Raw genomic sequence first — 19,859 nt, 5'->3', positions numbered from 1 at the left:
AATTACCTGCTGTCCATCATGGACAACCCATCACAGTCCTCTCTGCAAAGCTCATTCATCAGCTTGTTTAAAACCAAAATGGTTTACTACTGTTCTCTATAAAACAGTTCTTCTGTGACAGGTGAACAAACCCGTCAGGATATAAGACTTCATTTTTATCCTCTATCCTGCTGCTGTAAAAGTAATTTCCTTTGCACGATCCATAAAGCATATTAATCTGGATCTGTTAGAGCAAATGCTGGGTTTCCATATTTCTGCTTAAATGCTTTGAAATATTTTTCTGTTTCTTGCACAGTATTTTGGATTTTCACTTCATTTCATAGTGAAATCAATTAACATAGAAGCTGAAGTGGTGTGTAGTCAGTCACATGAACTTCCTTGCCTGTAACAAAACTACACTCATATTTGCAGTTAATTGTGCAATTAAAGAACATTTCTTTGTGTAGTTCACTTGTAACATCTTTAAACGATAAAATTATGCAATTTTGGCCACAGCTTGTTTGTAACACTAAAATAAAAATGTGAAAAACTGATTAATATTTTTTGTTAATTTATTAAGCAGCAGCACTGGCCAATTCATTACATTTCTTGTAATACAGTGTGCTGTTTAGAGATTTGAACATGAATTTGATGGCATACAGTATACCCAAGTGTTAATTTCCATAAAAAAGGCAAGCATGTTTAAAATAAAATATTAAAAAACATTCCCGAGTTTAGGGTGTTACAATGAAAGTATGACAGACAACATGAGGTCCATTTACAGAGTTTATTGATAGCAAAAGATCATTTTCACTCCTGCATCTTCTCAATGGTCTCCTCCTTGTATTTGCCCTTCTCCTTTCCATCAGCGCGAGACTTGGCCTTGCGCTCCAGGATCTTCTTGCGGTCTTTGTCCAGCTTTAGCCTGGTGATGACCACCTGCAGACACAAAAACATCTTGGTAAACAAACATGTATTCTCTCATGGATACATCAGCAATATGTCTGAAATTACCTTCAAATCTCTTTAATAAAATTACACAAAAAACACATTGCTTAATAATTGAAAGATTTTCCACTGTTTTTGTAACCAAGGATAATTTTTTAATGTACAAGGAAAATCTTGCTTTTCCAGTTTACGTTAAAAATTAAAAAAAAAAAAAAAAAAGAATTAAAAGGGACATGCTGACATTCAAATATAATCTCAATTCTTCTTAAATTACCAATGTTCCGCATCTAAGATGTCACATGCTCTCCCATTAGCTCTGTACTTGCTTCAGCTATCCACCAGTGTTTACAGATTTACAGAACTGACAGAAAGAGGTTTTTTGGTTGTTTAATGCATTACACTGCAATTTAGAACTGAACAGCATCAGCAAATTTAAAAAAAAGAAAATAATCCAGCTAAACTAGAGCAACTGCACTCCACAAAATGTTATTTGGTCACTTTTACTTTTTCAATTTCAGTGCTCAAAATACCAAGTGTCAGAATATGATGAAACACTGTGTCAAATACCAAGTGAAATTTCTCTCAGTCTACCTGTAATCAGGGTTTAGGGTGTGCACCCGGGAGCAGGATTAAGACATCATAATTAGTTAGAAGCAAATCTTAGCCCAACAGGCAGCTTTACACACGTGTAATATAGAAACCTGAAGTCTGTCTTAGATGTGGTATTTTCTTATATCTAGTAATCCTAGACTGTCCACAAAGGAAGTCCTTAGTGAGTTGCTGGTGCATAGTAAGCTTTGGTGTCATTTGGGCTTGTTGTAAAGCTTCCTTTTTTTTGTTTTTGAAAACACTGCAGCCTCACTGGAGACAAGTGGGAGTGGATTGGTCCCTTGATAAATTAACTTCAGGAACATAGGGATTTCCCAATAGCACAGCGGGATACTACCGCAGCAGTTGAAAAATTCTCCATAATAAAAATGTTTACTTGTTTTGGCTTCTTCTTTACCAGCACTAATGCAGTGATCGAGTCTTGAAAATTTATCAATTTAGCAGCAGACTACAGCGACTGGACAACACCCAGTGTCCACATTTAAATGGGTCTAAGGTGGCGTTAAAGTGCAATGAGCAGAATCAGATACATCAGAGTCACCCTTATTTGGTTTGTGCACACAAGTAAGGAATTTGACTCCACTTTACTTTGCTCTCTGCATACATGTGCAGAGAGTATGCCAACGACATCAACCATAAGACCAGCTTACAATCTCCAGATCACAACACACACCGCCTTTGGCTACTACCATCCCACACAACGACAACTAGTCAAGTAGTCTGTCCGACTGCAGGATGAGAGAGTCAAGCACCTGAATGCTATTGAAGTTTACTACAGTAGTGACTGGGGCTCTACTCATGGAAGCAGATTTGGCAAACATCTAGGGCTGCACGATTAATCGTTAGAAAATCGCGATCTCGATTCATACTTATGTGCGATCTCATTTCCAAATGACAACGATTTCAAAAAAAAAAAAAAGACGACGACGATTGTACCGCATTTTGATCCGGGACGTAATCTGCATGAAAACAAGCGCTCACTCTTCCTGCTCAACAAATGACAAGGGCGGAGCCTTATACCACTGATACAGAAGCTGTGCCGTGATGCTCAAATTGGCAGGGAAAAACAACGGAGAGCACGTCAGGGATGACGAGAAAGTGACAGGAGAAAATTCGTCCCGGTCAACCACCCAAACATCAATAACGGGAACCTTATACAGCGCATCCCTAACCCTAACCCGTCGAACTCCTGCAGGCACAAAGAAATTACGGAGGCTATTACTTATCACCTGACCAAAGATATATCAACACTGTGCAAAACGAGGGATTTAGGAAAATGATCAACACCCTAGACAAACGCTACACAGTGCCGTCCCGCAACTATTTTTCTATTGTTGCACTACCTGCTCTATACACGCAGTGTCGAGCAACGGTGGAGACGGAATTTCAAGCAGTACAACATTTTGCGGCAACCACAAAATGTGAGGCATTTATTGTTTTTATGTTTATTTATTGTTTTTATGTTCAGTTTCAACTGTTACGAAGTTGATGTGCAGTTAATAAGTGCAATAAATATTTATATTGGAAAAGAAAATCGTGAGAGAATCGTGATCTCAATTCTAAGCAAAAAAATCGTGATTCTCATTTTATGCAAAATCGTGCAGCCCTACAAACATCCCTCGGTTTGTTAATCCAGACATGAGGAAAATGCTGGAATCTCATGATCCTATTATTCTGGGTGAATCATGGTGTCAGAGCTCCACTGATGGCTTCCTTTACATTTTTTCTACTCATGCATGTGCTTAACTCAAGGTGAACACTCAAGTTCAATGAAGATATTCTGATCAGCTGTTCTGGAACCAAAATCTTTAGCAGTTCACAGCAATCTGGTAAGCAGACAACAAAAAGTGAATGATATTTGTCGACTTTGAGTGACGTAACTGTTATCAATGTGAAGTAGGTGGGACCCCTCACACTTTAAGACCAGTGACTGAAAAGACTACCACAGAATGAAGAATACTGCTAAAAGGCACAACACGACAATCGTTTTCAGTGTGGACACAGCTTAAGAGTTGCAGATCTTAGACTTAAACTCAAAGTTTATATATAAACTTTATTTGTTGAACATGCTTCTTGGAACAGGGCTCTGAGCCAGCTGTTAGGAAAAGAAACAAACATCAAGAGCTAAAATACCTCAACTTTCAAAATTACAATAGATAAAACACACCAAGAACCCCAAAATACCCAAGAAATACCTATATAGCTACCCTCCACATTGAATTTGTGTTGATCAGCTTAAGAGTTTGTGACATGAAAAGCTCAAGACTACATCTCTAAGATCCACTTCCTGACACAAACAAACCAAACAGATATGAAGCCAGTAAGCGCCATGTGTGACTATACCACGGAACAAGTCTACTCACACAAACTCAGTATCTATTCAATTACGTCTCACCTTGCTGGGGTGGATGCCGACATGGACTGTTGTTCCATTGGCCTTCTCTCTCTGCACACGCTCGATGTAGATGACATACTTCTTCCTGTAGACCTGGACTACTTTGCCAATCTGCTGGCCTTTGTAGTGTCCACGGACAACCTGTATGTAAATACACAAGCAGGTCAGACTAATCCGCCTAACATGTTGCACATCAGCTATGAAAAAGAATCCCTCAGCAATACAAAGCACATTACCTGGACTTCGTCATCTTTGCGGATGGGCATGGACCTCACGTTGTATTTCTGGCGGAGCTCCTTAGACAGGGGGGAAGACATGATCTTCCTCCTGATGTGTGAGGGGGCATTGAAGTGCCTCTTGCGGTTCTTGCGACGGGAGGATGTTACAAAGGGATTGAGCTTCATGATGCTGTAAAGAAACAAGTAATGGCACATTGACAAACCCAGGCGATAAAAGGCTGCACTTGCTTGCAAAACAGTCCACCCAAATTGTGGATCAGGATCGATAGTTTTAAGGAAAATATAAGAATGTAGGGTTAAAGTACACACTACTTTCTTCTGACACCACATAAAGCAACTTAGAACCCAAACCTAGAATGTCCACTATGTGTGTTATTTTGCTGTATTAGATACCTGGCTAGCTTGCGCTACGTTTTAAAGGCGACTATTAAGCTAGCTCAAGTAGTTAGCATAAGATAGCCGTCAGACCGAAGCGGGATATTTCTGCAACATAAACTCGGTACAGTGGTTGAACAAACTACACACTTCCAAAAAAAATGTTTTTAAAAGCCCATTAGTTACAGAATGTAAAATAGGTCAAATATTAAAGGCTAGCACCAGGGGTAGAGCTGCTTCACTATCGCTAACCGACATGCGGATACTGAAGGACCTAACAGGGAGACCAACTACTGACAGCGTTTATTTAGTAATCCATCGTCAACACCAAGCCAATATTCGCTGATTTTTAATTGTACTGAAATATATGGGGGGTTTACACTTGTATACGGACACACAGTGGTATTAAAAGCAGGATGGATAACGATAACTTTGGCGAATTCATCTGCCGGGAATTCTTACCCTGCCTTTGCTCCTCTATGGCCGGCGGAAAAGAGACTCGCAAACTACTTCCGCTGGCATTAGTTCACACTCAAGTCTCGCGAGAAGTCAGTGTTTAAAACGATAACACAGATAAACACAAGCGTAAACACAGAGGGGTCTGGCAAAGATGACACAATTTCGTCGTACTGAAACTTGTTTTAGTGCTGTGTGTGCTACGAGGAGTTAAATTCGACTAAAAGAAGGTGACCTTTAAGATTTTTATTCACCATAACAACTTTATTTTTTAAATAATGCCACGTAATAATTTTTAGTTGATAAAATTGCAGGGGCGTTTTTAGTAAACAAGCACAACAATGTTTACTAGGTTTGTTTTTTGTGACGTTATAACTTGTGTTTTCTCGCTACATTAAATATTTCCACAAGATGGCGCTAAACTTAGTTAATCGGTAACCTGGTCTACAAACAAGTTTTGTCTATGATTCATCAAGTTCTGGGCTCTGTGCACCACACAACCCTCTTTTAGGCATCAGGGATAACTGTGAGTAGCATTAATAGATCGGCAAAACACATTTTCTATCGGTAGTACACACCCCAAAAAACATTCAGTGTAATTTCCAAGCAATGTATTTGCCCTTAGCTACATTTAATATAAAACAGACTACCAAATTTATAAGGGAAAACTTCCTGGCTCTCGCAGAAGTAATTGCGCTTTTCCTGCTCTTTTTTATTTTATTTAAACCCAAATACGCTGAGAAATAAACACGAGGAGGGTGTTCACACCAGCAGACCACACATACATTGACCTCCCATGATAAGAGGAGAGAAGCGACCCCCTGTCCTGCTCAGACAAACTCGCCCACATACACGGAGCGACCTGCCGAAGCGGAGACGCGCTGATACCGTGCGCTATTCGCTCCCCGGGTGAAGCGCAGATCTACCGGAGCCTACTGCCTGCCTGCCTCCCTGCCTGCCTGTGAAAAAGTGATGCTGTCATAGCCCCCCTGCACCGCGGACAGAGCCTATTTCACTCCCCCCTCCTCCTCTCCGAACCTCCCCGGATCCTCTGTGGCTGGCTGTCGGCGGCAGCAGTGCGGATGTGGAGCCCGCAACGCAACGCTCTACACCCGTCAGCAAGCACCGGAGAAGAAGATGAAATGTTTTTCCCGTTATCTCCCGTATCTCTTCCGCCCTCCGAGCACCATCCTGTCCTCCACTTGCCACACCGAAGGTAGGGTGGGACGCTTAACCGGGGGTGGCTTTCACGGGTCTGTGAGTTGCTTAGTTTGTGCCTTGTGACATCAATGTTTTTATGCTGCTGCACATATGATACACATGTGCAGAAGTTAAGCTGGCCACTTGAAGGGCTAAGGCTTAACCAAGGGGTTAACCCAGACCAATGCAGATTTGACACTATGCGTGAAGTTGAAGGAGCCCTTTCTCAATTTCTGATGCAAATTATAGAAAGCGTTTCAAGGCTGTGTGTGTGTGTGTGTGTGTGTGTGTGTGTGTGTGTGTGTGTGTGTGTGCGTGTGTGTGTGTGTGTGACTGTGTCTTGTAAACAGTATCACTCCAGTCTCACGCATTTTGCTCCCTTTAAAGGTGTCAACACACAGGCCTACAGGATGCCAAGAGAGAAAGTCAGTTTGTGGAGTTGCATGACAAGTACCCACATTGCTCCTTACTCATGGTTCTCTCATTCATTTCGCCAGCTCACACTCTGCTAGATCACTTAATTCAAGAGCATCTAGGCATCTCCACATATCGCCCAAACCTCTCACATTCACCCATTCCAGTTATTCCTCTGGAGTCCCTGAAGTTAAAATGGTGAATTGATATGCTGTTAGACCGAGAAATGACTTCATAATCCTGCTGATTGTGCTGTCAGACACAGCCCAAGAGGGTCTGAGTGTTTGTATAACCAACCACTTACTAGGTCATAATGTGGAGACTGAGGCATTGCATTATTTAGCTTTGCATGGTTGCCCTCTTTCCTGTGTGCGCTTTGCCCTCAGCCTTCTGGTAGAAGGGAAGATAGTGCGATACACTGTACATCCCAGTATGTTGTGGGCATCGACAAGGTCTTTCACAGCATGTAGAGCTGACCTATATACTGTATATATTCACCAAAGAAGAAGAAGCACTTGAGGCTACCTACTCTTGCACTTTTTACATGTCTTCTCTATTTCATCACAGATCTTTCCCGGTCCTAAATTTCATTTTTTCTTCCCTTCCATCCTTCTGGCTAATTTAATCTGGATTAGGCATTTAAAGTATGATTATCAAACATTAATTACAGCACTTAAAGCGGAGGTCGGATGTAGACACTAACTGTGAAATTATGGCTAACAGTTTGCCTCATAGCCAGTGCCAGTTTATTTTGTTTTTTGTTAGCTCTGATTGTGCAGTGGAAGTAAATCTGAGTGCATTTTGAACATATACCTGTTTCAGAGTCATTTAGATCTCCATCACACAGCTTTTGAACATTTAATCAGCACAAAAGTGACACAACACGTCAGATAAACATCAGTATCTGACGTCAATAAACTTCATCTTATTTATATTGGCCACATATATTACAGACTCATATTGTTGAATCTGTATAAAATCCAAGGTCCAAGGTTTAAAGTGTGTTTATCTAATACTGGATGCAGGCTATAAACGAGATCAGGAGCAATGCATTGCACAAAATGTGAATCACAACAAAATAACTTACAAAAAAGGTTTTTAATAAATGAGTATGGAAAACATTTCTTATATACTTAGAGTGTACATATGTGGATTTTAATAAATTTGTTATATTTATCTTGTAAAATATAAATTGACCTGCTTGTCCTGTAGCCTAGTTTCTCACCATGATCACATGGCGTAAATATGATAGAAATGTTTATCATTACTGCATTCGATCGCAAATACAACTCAGTTTGAGCTCCCTGATGTTAAGAGGTGCGGCCAACAAACAAAATGTTTTTCACTGCCTTCACTCCAAGCTTGTTTACTCACTTTCTGAGTCTCCATCCCTCTGCCTGACATAAGAGAGTGGTATAATAGAGGAAGTGATAGATCAAGAAGAAGAAGAAAAAAACCATGGCTGCCTTGTTCAGCCTCAGTAATATGATACACGATCCTGTGCTGTTCCCTGTGTGAAGAAATATGAAACAGTTGTATGGCGAAAGCAAGAGTGAGAGATGTTGAATCTCATGTGCTGGAGGCCAGCAGAGTGAGATGACAAAGCAGATCACCTTAGAAATATGATGTGTTAAAAACAAAAGAAAGAAAAAGAGAGATAAATACCTCTGCACACTATATGTTTGGGTGTGTTTTAAAAAGTAAGAGAAGGTAGATGTTTTTGTGCTAGAATCTATGCATGCGCTTGCATTGCGTAAAAGCTTTTGCTCGCGTGTCCCGTTTTGACCTTGTTGGCATTTATTGCCCCTTATTCGGACATGCTGGTCTGAAGGAAGCTGGGTGGTGCATCACTGTAGTCCTCCTTCATGTCCGCTCCAGCTGAGCGGAGTTCACCGCAGGGAAGATGAGTGTGCAGTTACCATGTTAGTGGAAAATATATTATATAAGCACTGCACTGACCATGGTGTGTGTGTGTGTGTCTGTGTGTGTGTTCTCTTTGTTTATCTGGGCCATTGTAGAGAGCAATGTGCCAGCATCATTCGGATTCACCTGGGTCCAGTCTCTGAGGGATACACTGCAAGCTTTTGTCTGCCTCCCTGTATAAGTTTATAAGTTTGCATTGGTCTCTCTGTGGCTTTTATCTGTCTTTTTTTGTCCCCTGGTGTTCACTTTTCTCCTTTTTCATGAGTCTGTCAGTAGGGGTGTGATGGATTAAGTCTTCAAGTTTTCTGAAGGGACTGCATATGTGTGTCTCTCTTTGCTGATACTTTGTGTTTGAGTCAGGAAAAAAAGAAAAAGTGCACCCCCCCCCCAACTGACATCTCACCACATCTCAAACTGCCATCAATCAGCAGAGCAAGTCCTGCATCAGCTTCCTCGTCTATTGGCTGTAGTGTCTAAGGGGAAACCTGTGGTACATTATTATGCTAGGGGGGAAAAAAGCTGAAAAGGGAAGTGATTTTTAATTAATGAATTAATCTTTTTAAGATTACATCTGTGTCAAGTCTCTCTGATTATTAGGTATAGCTGACACGTGTCTCATGCCACGCATGTGCATTTGTGTATTTTTGCTACATCGTGGTTATTTTATTTGTAAGAGCTTTTTTGTGGCATTGCCGGAGGGGAACTTCTGTCGACAGTCTGACAAAGCATGACACTGAGTTGGAGTTTTCTGTTTGAAGAACACAGCGTGTGTTTGTGTGTTTGAGGAACATCGCAAATGCTTGTGTGTGTGTGTTCATTCCCTTATCTTACATCCTGCTCTGTTGTTGTTACCCTGGCAGACACCCAGTTCACGGCTCAAAACACGCTTGTCGTAATCATCCTGCCCTTGCATGCCGTTGGGGACAAACACCCTACATACCAAACTCACATAATTCACACACTTACAAGTGTGACTGTTCTGTTTCAGCTTGTCAAAAAGGAGACAGCCCTTGAAGGGATAGGATACTCCTGCAGTTAGTATCGCATGTCCATTAGCTCGCTTTTTAACTCGTTAATTAAATAGTATCCAAGCTGAGATAGGAAAGATCAAATGGGGTTATTTCCACATATTCTAGAAAGCTTATCTAAAACAGAGAAGACAACTAATAAGAGGTTTCAAAGACTGAATAGTACCCTAATGATAAGTAAAGTAAACTTGATGTGTAAAATCGGTAAGGTTTTCTTCCCACCTGGATTGCTCCTCTGATGTCCCATGCTGTATCTTCCCTAGAGCAAGACACTTTCCTGGCTTCTTGCCTGCAGGTGCTCTCATGACATAGGCCTAGTGGTGTAAATGAAAGAAAAAAAGAAGTGTGGCTGCATGCAAAGGATTAGAATGACAAAGTAGCAGATTTGTTTCGGTTTTAGCAAACGAATGACCAAAGCTGTAGTCATGCATCCATTCTTTTTTCCCAGCTGTGTAAAGTTTAAAGTTGTACTAAATAAAAATGTATTTTAACATGGGGCCAAGCAACTCCAAGTAACTAAACAATTATGCGGATCCCTTTAGTGTCACTCAGTGCACTGTTTATGTTTTATGAGCTGTATTGCTTTGGTTCACTGTCACTGTTCTTAACCAGTAGATGGACTGGCCCGTCCTAAATGGGAGATAAATTAGGTGGTTTGTCAAACGAGTGGCAGCCTAGGCCTAAGCTTAGAAATATGTATCTTAGCCTGGTTCCTGACAGCTTCTGCCCTTGCTTCACAGGCAGTTTACAGTTAACATGAAAACAAAACTGTTCTGTTTAGTGCCACTTTAGAGCAACAACCATCTCGGGTTGCTTTATATTGCAAGGTAAAGAATTTACAATAATTGAGAGAAGACCTTAAGAGGAAAATTCTCTATAATCAGTCACCTCGGAATATTGGGAAACTTTAACAGGACGAGACCTCAAACAGAACCTGGCTCAAAGAGGGGCAGCCATCTGCTGCAACCTGATGGATGTGAGGGGAAAGAAAGAGCAACAAAAGGAGAGCCTAGATAGACAATGGTGACGAATATGAGGTATACAAGAATTATTTAAATACTAAATTAAATAAAGCGAGACAAGTTGGGTGCTTTAACAGAAGGAAATAAGTAGCAGATAATACACTATCTGGAAAAAGCAGAGGATCTCAGGAGCCACTGACAACTGAAAGGAACATGACGTTCTCTTGCACAGTGAGACAAAAACACCATAACATATCAGTGTCCTCCTCACACAGGATTTTCCCGTAATCTCACTTTACAGCAAACACTTCCTGCTAAGTTTCCGCAGCAAATCTGCAGGAAAACAAGAAAAGAAGCACACATTTACAGTATGAGTGAGACTCTGTGCCTCACAGGGGTTAGTGTATTATTACAGCAAACACAGTGACACAGGTCTCTTTGTCCTGTTTCTTTATCGCTGTTTCGTCATATGTGGAACTAGAATAAACATTATGTTACATCCTTTGGCCTGCAACTTAATGGTGAGACGACCCCCCCACCCCCCCACCCAACCTTCATTTTTGTTAAACCGCATTGACTGTGCCCCGGTTGGGAGCCAGACAAAGGGGCTCCTTTGCAAGCTTGACTGCTGGGCTTGTGCTCCAGCTGACAGGCTGCAGCAGAGACGCAACTACTATTGGGACTGAGGTATATATAGAACATCAGGATGGGCTTCCTCTGCCTTTCAGGCCCCCTCTCTCCGCCCATCTGCCTCTGTGGTTTTATAAAAGAGATGTTGAATGAGGCAGGTTATTGTGAACATGCTCACAGTGGTGCAATAAAAATCAATTCATTAAACCTTTGGCATGACAGTGCTCCGGTATCTTGTATTATTATTAGGCCCTGGAAAAAAAAAGATAAGGCAGTCAGTGCAATATATAGTCTTGGATGTGCTAAACAAGCTTATAGAGGAAGTATTAGTTTGATACTTTTGTGGTGTAATTAAAATAATTTTGATACCTAGCTCTCGTCTTTAATTCCTATTTTGGTGATTTTCATTATGACGCGCAAACAATACGATTAAAATTAGACTTCCTGGAGTGGAAGGCATAACAAGTGTTCAGCATGCCAAGGTGACACACACAGACTTCTCTTGTTTGCGCTGCAGCCTTTTAAAGCTTTGTGAATTTAGACTGGAAGAATAGACTAGCTTGGATGAAACTTTAATGAGACTGTGCTGCGGCTGTGACAAGAATATACAGCTGATTAGAAGCACAAATGGTACAAGAGATGACAAAACAAAGCAACCGCGCGTATTTGAAACAATGCAGCCCAAAATGGAAGAAATCAGATTTTTCACTTTAAGCAGACGTACCGATTGTGTGGGTGTTGTTGTATTTGTTGTGTAAGGGTTGAGGTACACACTGGCACTTGTAGTTCAGTGGGGTTTTTTGTACAGTTCAGATGTAGGGGTTGAGCTAATGTGGAAAAAAATAGAACTTACTGTTGGTTTAAAAGTATTTAAAAAACAAACCCTAACCCACATGTGTATTTAAAAAGAAATAAATACACAAACAAGTTAGCCAACTACACAAGCATTACACAGTTCCGACAACTGGAAGCTTTAGGAGCGCAACAGAAACATGTAGCACAAATGCAGACCAAACTACTGACACTTTTAACAATGTCCAATTTTATTACAGTTAATAGTCTTAAAGTGGCTATAAATAATGTATCTGTATTAATGGATCATAACTGGATGCTTATCAGAGGGATTATAATAATAAAACCACAAAGAGCTATAAGGTTTATGGCTTCATAGCCTGCAACATTATTTTTCGGTCCAGTCTCAGCAATGGATCCATATGAATAAAGACACACTGGAGAAAATTCACATGTTACAGCAGCACAAGGCTCAACGAGAAAAAGTGAATTAGAGAGATATTAGGAAAAAAAATGGAAAAATAAATAAATAATGGTTTACAAAAATGGTTGCTATATACAGTAAACACAGTCACAGATAATTTTTTCATATGTATACTGAGTGCAGTGGGAATGATAACATATATATGTGTATACTGGGGCAGGTATCTATTATATGTGTGTATTGCGCAGTTTCTTGATACTGCATAGTTTGCAGCACTTAAAATACAAAGTTAAGGCTAGCTGGTGAGGCCAGAATAGTTAAGCTAGAGTTAATATTGATACCTGTTTATTCACATGTAGTTTCCGCTGCCCCCAAGTGGCAAAGAAATCTTTTTATTCAGGTTTCGAAAATATACAGAAAATAATTTAAACTAACAATATAACTGCATGAAAATTGTAGTTTTACTGTACTATAGTTCTTTTTTTGGAATAGTGAAAATAAAACAGAATAATGCTGATTACATACACATGAATCCTACCAAAAAGCTGCAGGAAAACAGTGAAGGAGAGGTGACAATGTCATCTGCTCTGAGGATAGTAAGCATTCAGTTTAAGGAGCAGACATGACTTGGTGTTCCTTTCAGCTGCCTGTAGAAACCCAAACCCAACCGCACCCATAGAAGCAATAGCTGTGATCCAATTAGATCTTCGTTTAGGTGCCCTTTTTATGGTTTCCCAGCATAGTTTTTCCTATATCCTTCTGAAAATAGCCATCCACCATTGCAGAGTCATCGCACTTCTGATTGTACAAAACAACCTGAGCATTAGGGTCGATAAGAGGCAGGAATCAAAACCAAAACATTGTCTGGAGCAGAGACAGCTTTAGATAGCAGGATGTTTATGAGTCATCTGTTATGTTTTCTATCTGTCAGAACCACAGAGTATAGTGTTGCATGTGTGTGTGTGAGGGAGAAGGGAAGAGGGAGGAATGCTTCATCACTGCTCGCGCCATACCGCAGTGAAAGCTTTTACTGTCCTATCTGAATGGTGTTATACACTGAAGACATGGCACTGGATAAATAATGTAGCCAGATGTTACAGTATGAGGCAGCAGACAGCAGCAGTACACGAAGTACCAGTCAACCTCTCCCTGCTGTCTCTTTTCACTCACTGTGCTACCCCACAACCCCCGAGTCCTGCACATAGAAGCGCACACAGAGTACAGAACATCCAACTCTCCGACACATGTCACATGAAAACCAGAACTCAGTCTTTTTATATTTTTGTTCACCTATAAGTCACGTCTGATATTGACGACTTGTGATAAACAGCAGCTATCTGCCGCACACTTAAAGTGAGCAATTTAGTATTTATGATTGCTTATATGTTTCTTGGGTGTAATAAAAGATTTGAAGTTGAAGGTGTAGAGTGATGTCAACAATCCATTACACTTTGGCTTAAATCCACCAAGGTCTTCAGGGTCAAGCTAATGATTTATGCTATACAGGGCTATTAAAAACTATGTTTCTTACTGCCATTGTTTGTACTGACAACATATAAGTATATGGTGGATGATATATGAGGACTCTAAATATCACTTTGCTTTGTTGTGACTTTGTTATGTACATTACAGTAACAGGTTATAACTGCTTAAATTTTGAATACATTCTGAATATGCTTTGATTTTTTTCTAGAAGAAAAATATCAAATAAAAATATTTGTACTAGATATTTATTACATAACATTTCAACTAATTTTACAAAAGAATGAAATGAATGCAACACATGTACTATATCCACATGCTTAAAAATAATTTAAAAAGTAAATGATGTCAGGTGTTACGACCCGGCTCATAGCCGCAACATAAAAGAAGATGAATACCAGTTTGTGGGATGAGAAGAGGCTTTATCTTAAAATGGACAACCAGGTTGGCTAAAAAATGGCTGGCAAACACAACAAAAGTGATGGTCAAAATGGTGAACGGAGAACTAAACTATACTGGGAAAACTAAACTACTAACCCTGAACAGAAACACAAACCTGAACACGAATGACAGCGAACAGAAAACAGATGACGGTTGGGCAGCAGGGAAACACACGGACGAGACATGGTGGATACACAGACGGACCAGCCCAACTACAAAGACAGAGGACGCGACTTAAATACACACAGGGAAACACAGGGAGATTGCGCACAGGTGGGGAACACAGCTGGGAATAATCAACAAGACGAGACAGAGGTAAAACTGAACACACTCACATGAGACGCAGACCTTCACAATAAAACAGGAAACGAGAACAAATCCTTAAACATAACATAAAACAAAACACTGACAACATTAAATCGTAACACAGGCATATTAAAATAGGTTTTAACTGGATGAATATTTTTTCAGTATTTCTGCTTTTTAAATAACTCTTAGCCAAGTGTTCTGTTGACCACCTTTGTCTCACTGGAACCAGATTTTAAATCCCACCATGACACCAGTACCATACTCTGGGATTATGCAGACGTGACTGGATGACAGTCTGTCAGTTCAGCACTTGTTATCTCATTTGCTTAGGCGCCATCTCTCAAGCCTGCTGAGGCTCAACAGAAAATGATTTCAGTCAGAAGGCAATGAGTCCAAAAAAAGGAGGAAAGAAAAAAGCTTAACTCAAATTAAATTAGACAATGCGATTTCACAAATCACATTACTGATTAAATCTCAGTCTAATCAGCCCATATTATTAAACCCCAATTTACATAATTGCTTGTAAAGAAGAAATTTTCAAAAACATTTTAAAGCTCAAACATTGCAATTCTTACATATAAAATTGTGCAAGAAAATTAAAGACAAACAGGCAGTTATTAATCTTCCAGCAACTGTAGTCTGACTTTAACTCAGACTACAGTGGGTTTGTACCCACTCTGTTACGATGTTCGTTTCCTTCTTAACCGTGGCTTCCTGTGATTAGTTCACATTGTTCTGACCAAATGCCTCTGTGACCCACGTAGCACAAAAGGTGTTTGGCGGCCCGGCGGGTGACAAAGCACAATACTGAGGCTAAATTAAGTTTCCCTCCAGCAGCCAATTTTACGCTTGATAGTAAATATTTTTGAAGGCCAAGACCCAACATGCTCTGACTGATCTAACTTGAGAGGTATTGCTTTTTTTCCCCTTAATGAGCCACACATTAACTCATACTGTTAGACCTGCTCACAGTGATCCAGTGCCAAGCTGGTTTTGCAGCAGCCACTTTAGCAAAACTGTACTTGGAAGTAAAGCAGCTCAGGAGGCCGGTAGCATTACAGTGATGTCGATGGCAGCAGACAGTGGGGTGTACTGAGCCCATCTGGTCTGTTTGAAAGTGTGGCTGAGTAAAAGGAGAGGCGGTCGGGCTGTGGAATGGAGTGTGTGATGGATAGGGTGATGCATGCAGGAGGAGGGGTAGAAGATGAGAGTGCAGATTTTTTTTTTTTTTGGTGGGGGGAAGGAGCTCTTTTCCGGCAGAGTTAAATCTCAGGCTTGGCTGTCGCACACTGCTCTGCCTGTTTTCATACCAAGCACTCGCCTCTGGCTCCAAACCAGCTTCAACTAACCATTGCCTCCAAACCCCGCAACTCACCCGTTCCCCCTCTTTCTCTTTCCTTCTTTCAGGCATTTGGCTCACCCTTGATTTCACCCGTCTTCATTTTACTGAATCTCATTCACTAGCTTCCATCCTTTAGCGCTCTCTGTTTTTGATTTTCCTTACCTTCGCTTTCATTTTATTCCCCCAGTTGGGCTTCTTTTTCTTGCAGCCTTCCGGTAGTACACAGGAGTGTGGGACAGACCCAGGGCCTCCAGGTTTCCATAGTGATACTTTGTGTCCTGATGTCATTAGTATTGACAGTGTGCCGCTAGACCAAGCTGTCCTGGCACACAGGGCTGTTTACTGTTTACCTCAAACTTAAGCCATTAGCTGTGAGATTAGTACGTGTGCCCCGCAGATGTGTGTGACATATTTCAGTGTGTCTGATTGCTGCTATTTTACATTCACATAGCACTTGAGTGGAAAAGCAACAGTTTGAACATGTAACATGTGATTGTCTGAGCATACTGGTTTTCACTGTAAGCAGCAGGGTCAGGTTCCAGGAGCTAGATTTGCCAGGAAGAACCTCCGCATGGAGGAAATGGCTGTTTCACAAAGAAACATCCTATCTGTCTGCCTCCTTGCTGTGTGATTACTGAAGCATGTCTGTAAGGCAAAACTCCCAGCCCGACTCCCCGCCTCGTTTCACATTCTCTCTGCGGCTTCACTCACTTGTCTGTCAGAGGAGATGGAGGTCCTCTTAGCGCCACTGCCCTCAAAAATCCGTGTGAGTGTGTTTATCTGCATACTTGTGCAGCCAAGTGTATGGCCTCTAACATCTGCGGTGAACACTCAGAAATCACAGGGCCGCTTCCACACGTCGACCTCTCGCAGCTAGTTCAGCTCAAAGCTCTCCTCCAGGCCCTCAGCTGGCAGGTTGTGCCCTCTGTGTCACCAGAGTAATTAGCTATGCTTTGTTTCTGAGGCCAGGGGTGAGCAAATTATGGATTCCATATTGATGCTGTCACATCACATGCAGGGAGAGCAGTATCTATGCCGCTCATCCGGGACACATGCACGAACCTGGCATGACCATGAAAATGTGTAATCTCATACTCACATGTACTTCTTTTAATTCTTTGTACATGATGATACGGTATATGCAAACTCTTCCTACTGACATGTGACCCACGTCTTATATACATGCAAAGACACACACACACACACACACACACACACACACACACACACACACACACATACAATCAATGTGCCACGACTTTAGACCAGTCAATAGGTCTCTTCCAGTGAATGACCTTCTCTAAGCTTAGCATCACATGGAGACACTTTAGTAAATGAATAGTGAATACAAAGGGGCGAATAAGATGGGTGCATCCCTGCTCAACAATGCACATGCACATCCTGCTCTTCTGGTCTTAACAAAGACAGGACCCAGCCTCATTTATCTTTAACAATGTAGGCACACTTATGTCCAAAAAAATAAATAAATATGTGAATGTAATAGTAAACAAACCCAAATTACACAGATGCATAACTGTGGTACTGTAAACTGTACAGGCTGACAAACAGCTTTTAGGGATCATGGCCGGAGTTATAAAATAAGCTAAATCAATCTTAAATCGTTGCCTAGGTTCAAGCATGTAATATTTATTTTTTACCAGCTGGTGGTGCTATAAGATTATCTCCTTTAATGCTGGAGCCTCGAGCACATGACATGCTGTCATTGTATGTTTAATTTTATTCTATAAACATTTATGGATGCTGTGATGGGTGGATATAGTTTGTTGTTGTTTTTTATTAGATCTGTAATGCATATGAAAGATTTAGAATGGTTTTAATATTTTATTTTATTATCCAAGTCTCATTTCACATCAACAGAGAAAGTGTTTTTGACAGCCAGCCAGCACGATAAGCAGACAGATGGACGGACCACTTTTGCCAGAAAGTCTCCTCACATCATGCTACATCAAAAATGTTAAATCCCTGCAGCTACGTTGCAACATAGATCCCACTCATAACAAATCAATAAATTAAATAACAAAGCAAAGCCCTGTTTAAATGAGAAAAAGGCTGTTTGAGCTTATTGACACCTACCTATTAGAGTGGCAAATGGCAAGAATTTACCATCACAGTGGTAGGGCCTGATCCCATCTTAAGCTCATCTTTAGGTGTGCGTGTCGGTTTCGGGGGTGGGTGGGTGGTTGGCGACTCTACTTGATAGAAAAGTGTGGATGGACAGCTTGCTACCCTGTGGGCACCACAACTACAGTCTATCTGTGATCCACGCTGGCAGCTGCTCTGCCAAATGGGATTTTCCTGGAGATTACAGCCTCTAAGTGTGACATGCTTGCATGTGTTTGTCTTTGTTGTTGACGGAGTGCGTGTGTGTGGACTATTGTAATAAAGCAATGTGCATTTGCGTGTGTGAGCTTGAGTCTGTGTGTGTGTGGGTGGGGGACTCTTGAACCGAGGTGCACAGAGAACATGTTCTGTTGTCACATGGGGCTGGTTGAAACATGACTGAATGGCTGCAGGGAACCCTCTCTGGCAAGCTGTAGCAAAAAAAAAAAAGAAAAAAAAGGGGGGAGGCAACGTGTTCAGATGTGGGGTCAGGCTATTTCCACACTGCTGCTGTTCTTGTTAGTAACAGGAGTTCTTCTTGAATAGACACTCCCTGTCCAACAAGCGTGATTACCTACATGCTGTATGGCTGGCACATAACAGTGCTTCAGAATGGTACTACAGCACACACAGTAGGCATGTACATTACAACAGCTTATAATTGTGTGAAAGCTGGAAAAGAATTCCATTTACAGAAAAGAGTTTCTTTGTTTTGTTATTCTTAGTTTTTGATTGTTAGTTTGATACAGAGAAAATATTTGAAGACACAAAAGGCTGTGAGAACTTGTGATAGTCATTTTTTATTATACTGACTAGTTAATTCATACTAGAAGCAGCTCCTGAACTAACTCCACTAGCTTTTCTCTCTGATTTGTTCAAATGAAAGCCGAGCTATACGACATCTAAGAAACATTTTATAGAAATTGTATTTCCCCTTTAGGCCTTTTTCACTTTCTGCTAGCTTCAGCACAGTGCAGAGCTGTCCACGGTCCTGAACATAAGCTGCGCATTGATCCCTAGTTGTGTATGGGGAGGTGGCTTTGTAGGCACTCACTAACCTGCTTAACCTACTTTCTACCAGTCGGTCTTTCATGCGTCCACACATAGAGGAAAGTCCTGTAGGTTAAATATAGCATACTTAACAACACACGGTGTTTGTCCAGTCTTTCAGGGCCGCACAGACAGACTTTGTTTTTGCTGTTTTCTCCCAATAAAGCGCTGATCATTTTCACTAATGAAAGCCAGCTTTCCTCCGAACATGAGCCCTCTGTGTTCTTCCCATTAACCCAACTAGTACAAAATGTGTTGGGACGTGCTTGAGCCTTTATAGAGATGAATATAACCAAAATAATGACATTTTAAGATCTTAATTGTCCAATTATGTGGACAGCTGTTGTGTTGCATTGCAATGCCAGTTCAATTGCAGTTACCTAGCAACCGTAGCAGCGCAATGCAATGATTTTCAGTTAAGTGGCACCATTTCCTCTCAACAAGACTAGACCGTGTAGTCAGAAAACAAATCAAAATGTGTAACAGCGTTGTAGGATTCTTCACCTGTCGGCCAATTTGTATGTTGCTTTATTGCTCGTAACATTTTAACGCAACAAAGGCTATTATAAGTGTGTATATGTGTGTGTTTTGTGATTAGGGTACCTGCATTATATAGATGCCAATGTGGGTCATGCATCCATGCCTCTGTTCTTGAGGTGTGTACATGCAAACACAATCATTTCACTTGATTAATGTTCAACCAAAATGCTACGTCCTGCGCTAATCATTGTACATGCATT

At 41.0% G+C, this 19,859-nt stretch overlaps 2 protein-coding genes across 2 annotated transcripts in view; one reads left to right on the top strand and one right to left on the bottom strand.

Annotated features, from left to right (window-relative positions):
• Positions 1-752: 752 nt before the first annotated feature.
• Positions 753-5,127, bottom strand: rpl26 (ribosomal protein L26). Its single transcript, XM_063490642.1, has 4 exons — positions 5,008-5,127; positions 4,168-4,339; positions 3,932-4,072; positions 753-918 (listed from the first exon to the last, which is right to left on the bottom strand). The coding sequence occupies exons 2-4, from the start codon at positions 4,333-4,335 to the stop codon at positions 790-792; spliced, it is 438 nt and encodes a 145-aa protein (XP_063346712.1). The 5' UTR covers positions 4,336-4,339; positions 5,008-5,127; the 3' UTR covers positions 753-789.
• Positions 5,128-5,383: 256 nt separating this feature from the next.
• ppp2r2ba (protein phosphatase 2, regulatory subunit B, beta a) overlaps positions 5,384-19,859 on the top strand; it is a 39,769-nt gene continuing 25,293 nt past the window's right edge. Inside the window, exon 1 of the mRNA XM_063490622.1 lies at positions 5,384-6,217. Coding sequence (XP_063346692.1) covers positions 6,139-6,217 — 79 coding nt within the window. The 5' untranslated portion in view covers positions 5,384-6,138. The remainder of the gene's footprint in view (positions 6,218-19,859) is intronic.

The sequence above is a fragment of the Pelmatolapia mariae genome, linkage group LG2, assembly GCF_036321145.2.
Source record: "Pelmatolapia mariae isolate MD_Pm_ZW linkage group LG2, Pm_UMD_F_2, whole genome shotgun sequence".
In the NCBI taxonomy this organism is placed as follows: Eukaryota; Metazoa; Chordata; class Actinopteri; order Cichliformes; family Cichlidae; genus Pelmatolapia; species Pelmatolapia mariae.
This window is presented reverse-complemented; position numbering and strand designations above follow the sequence as displayed.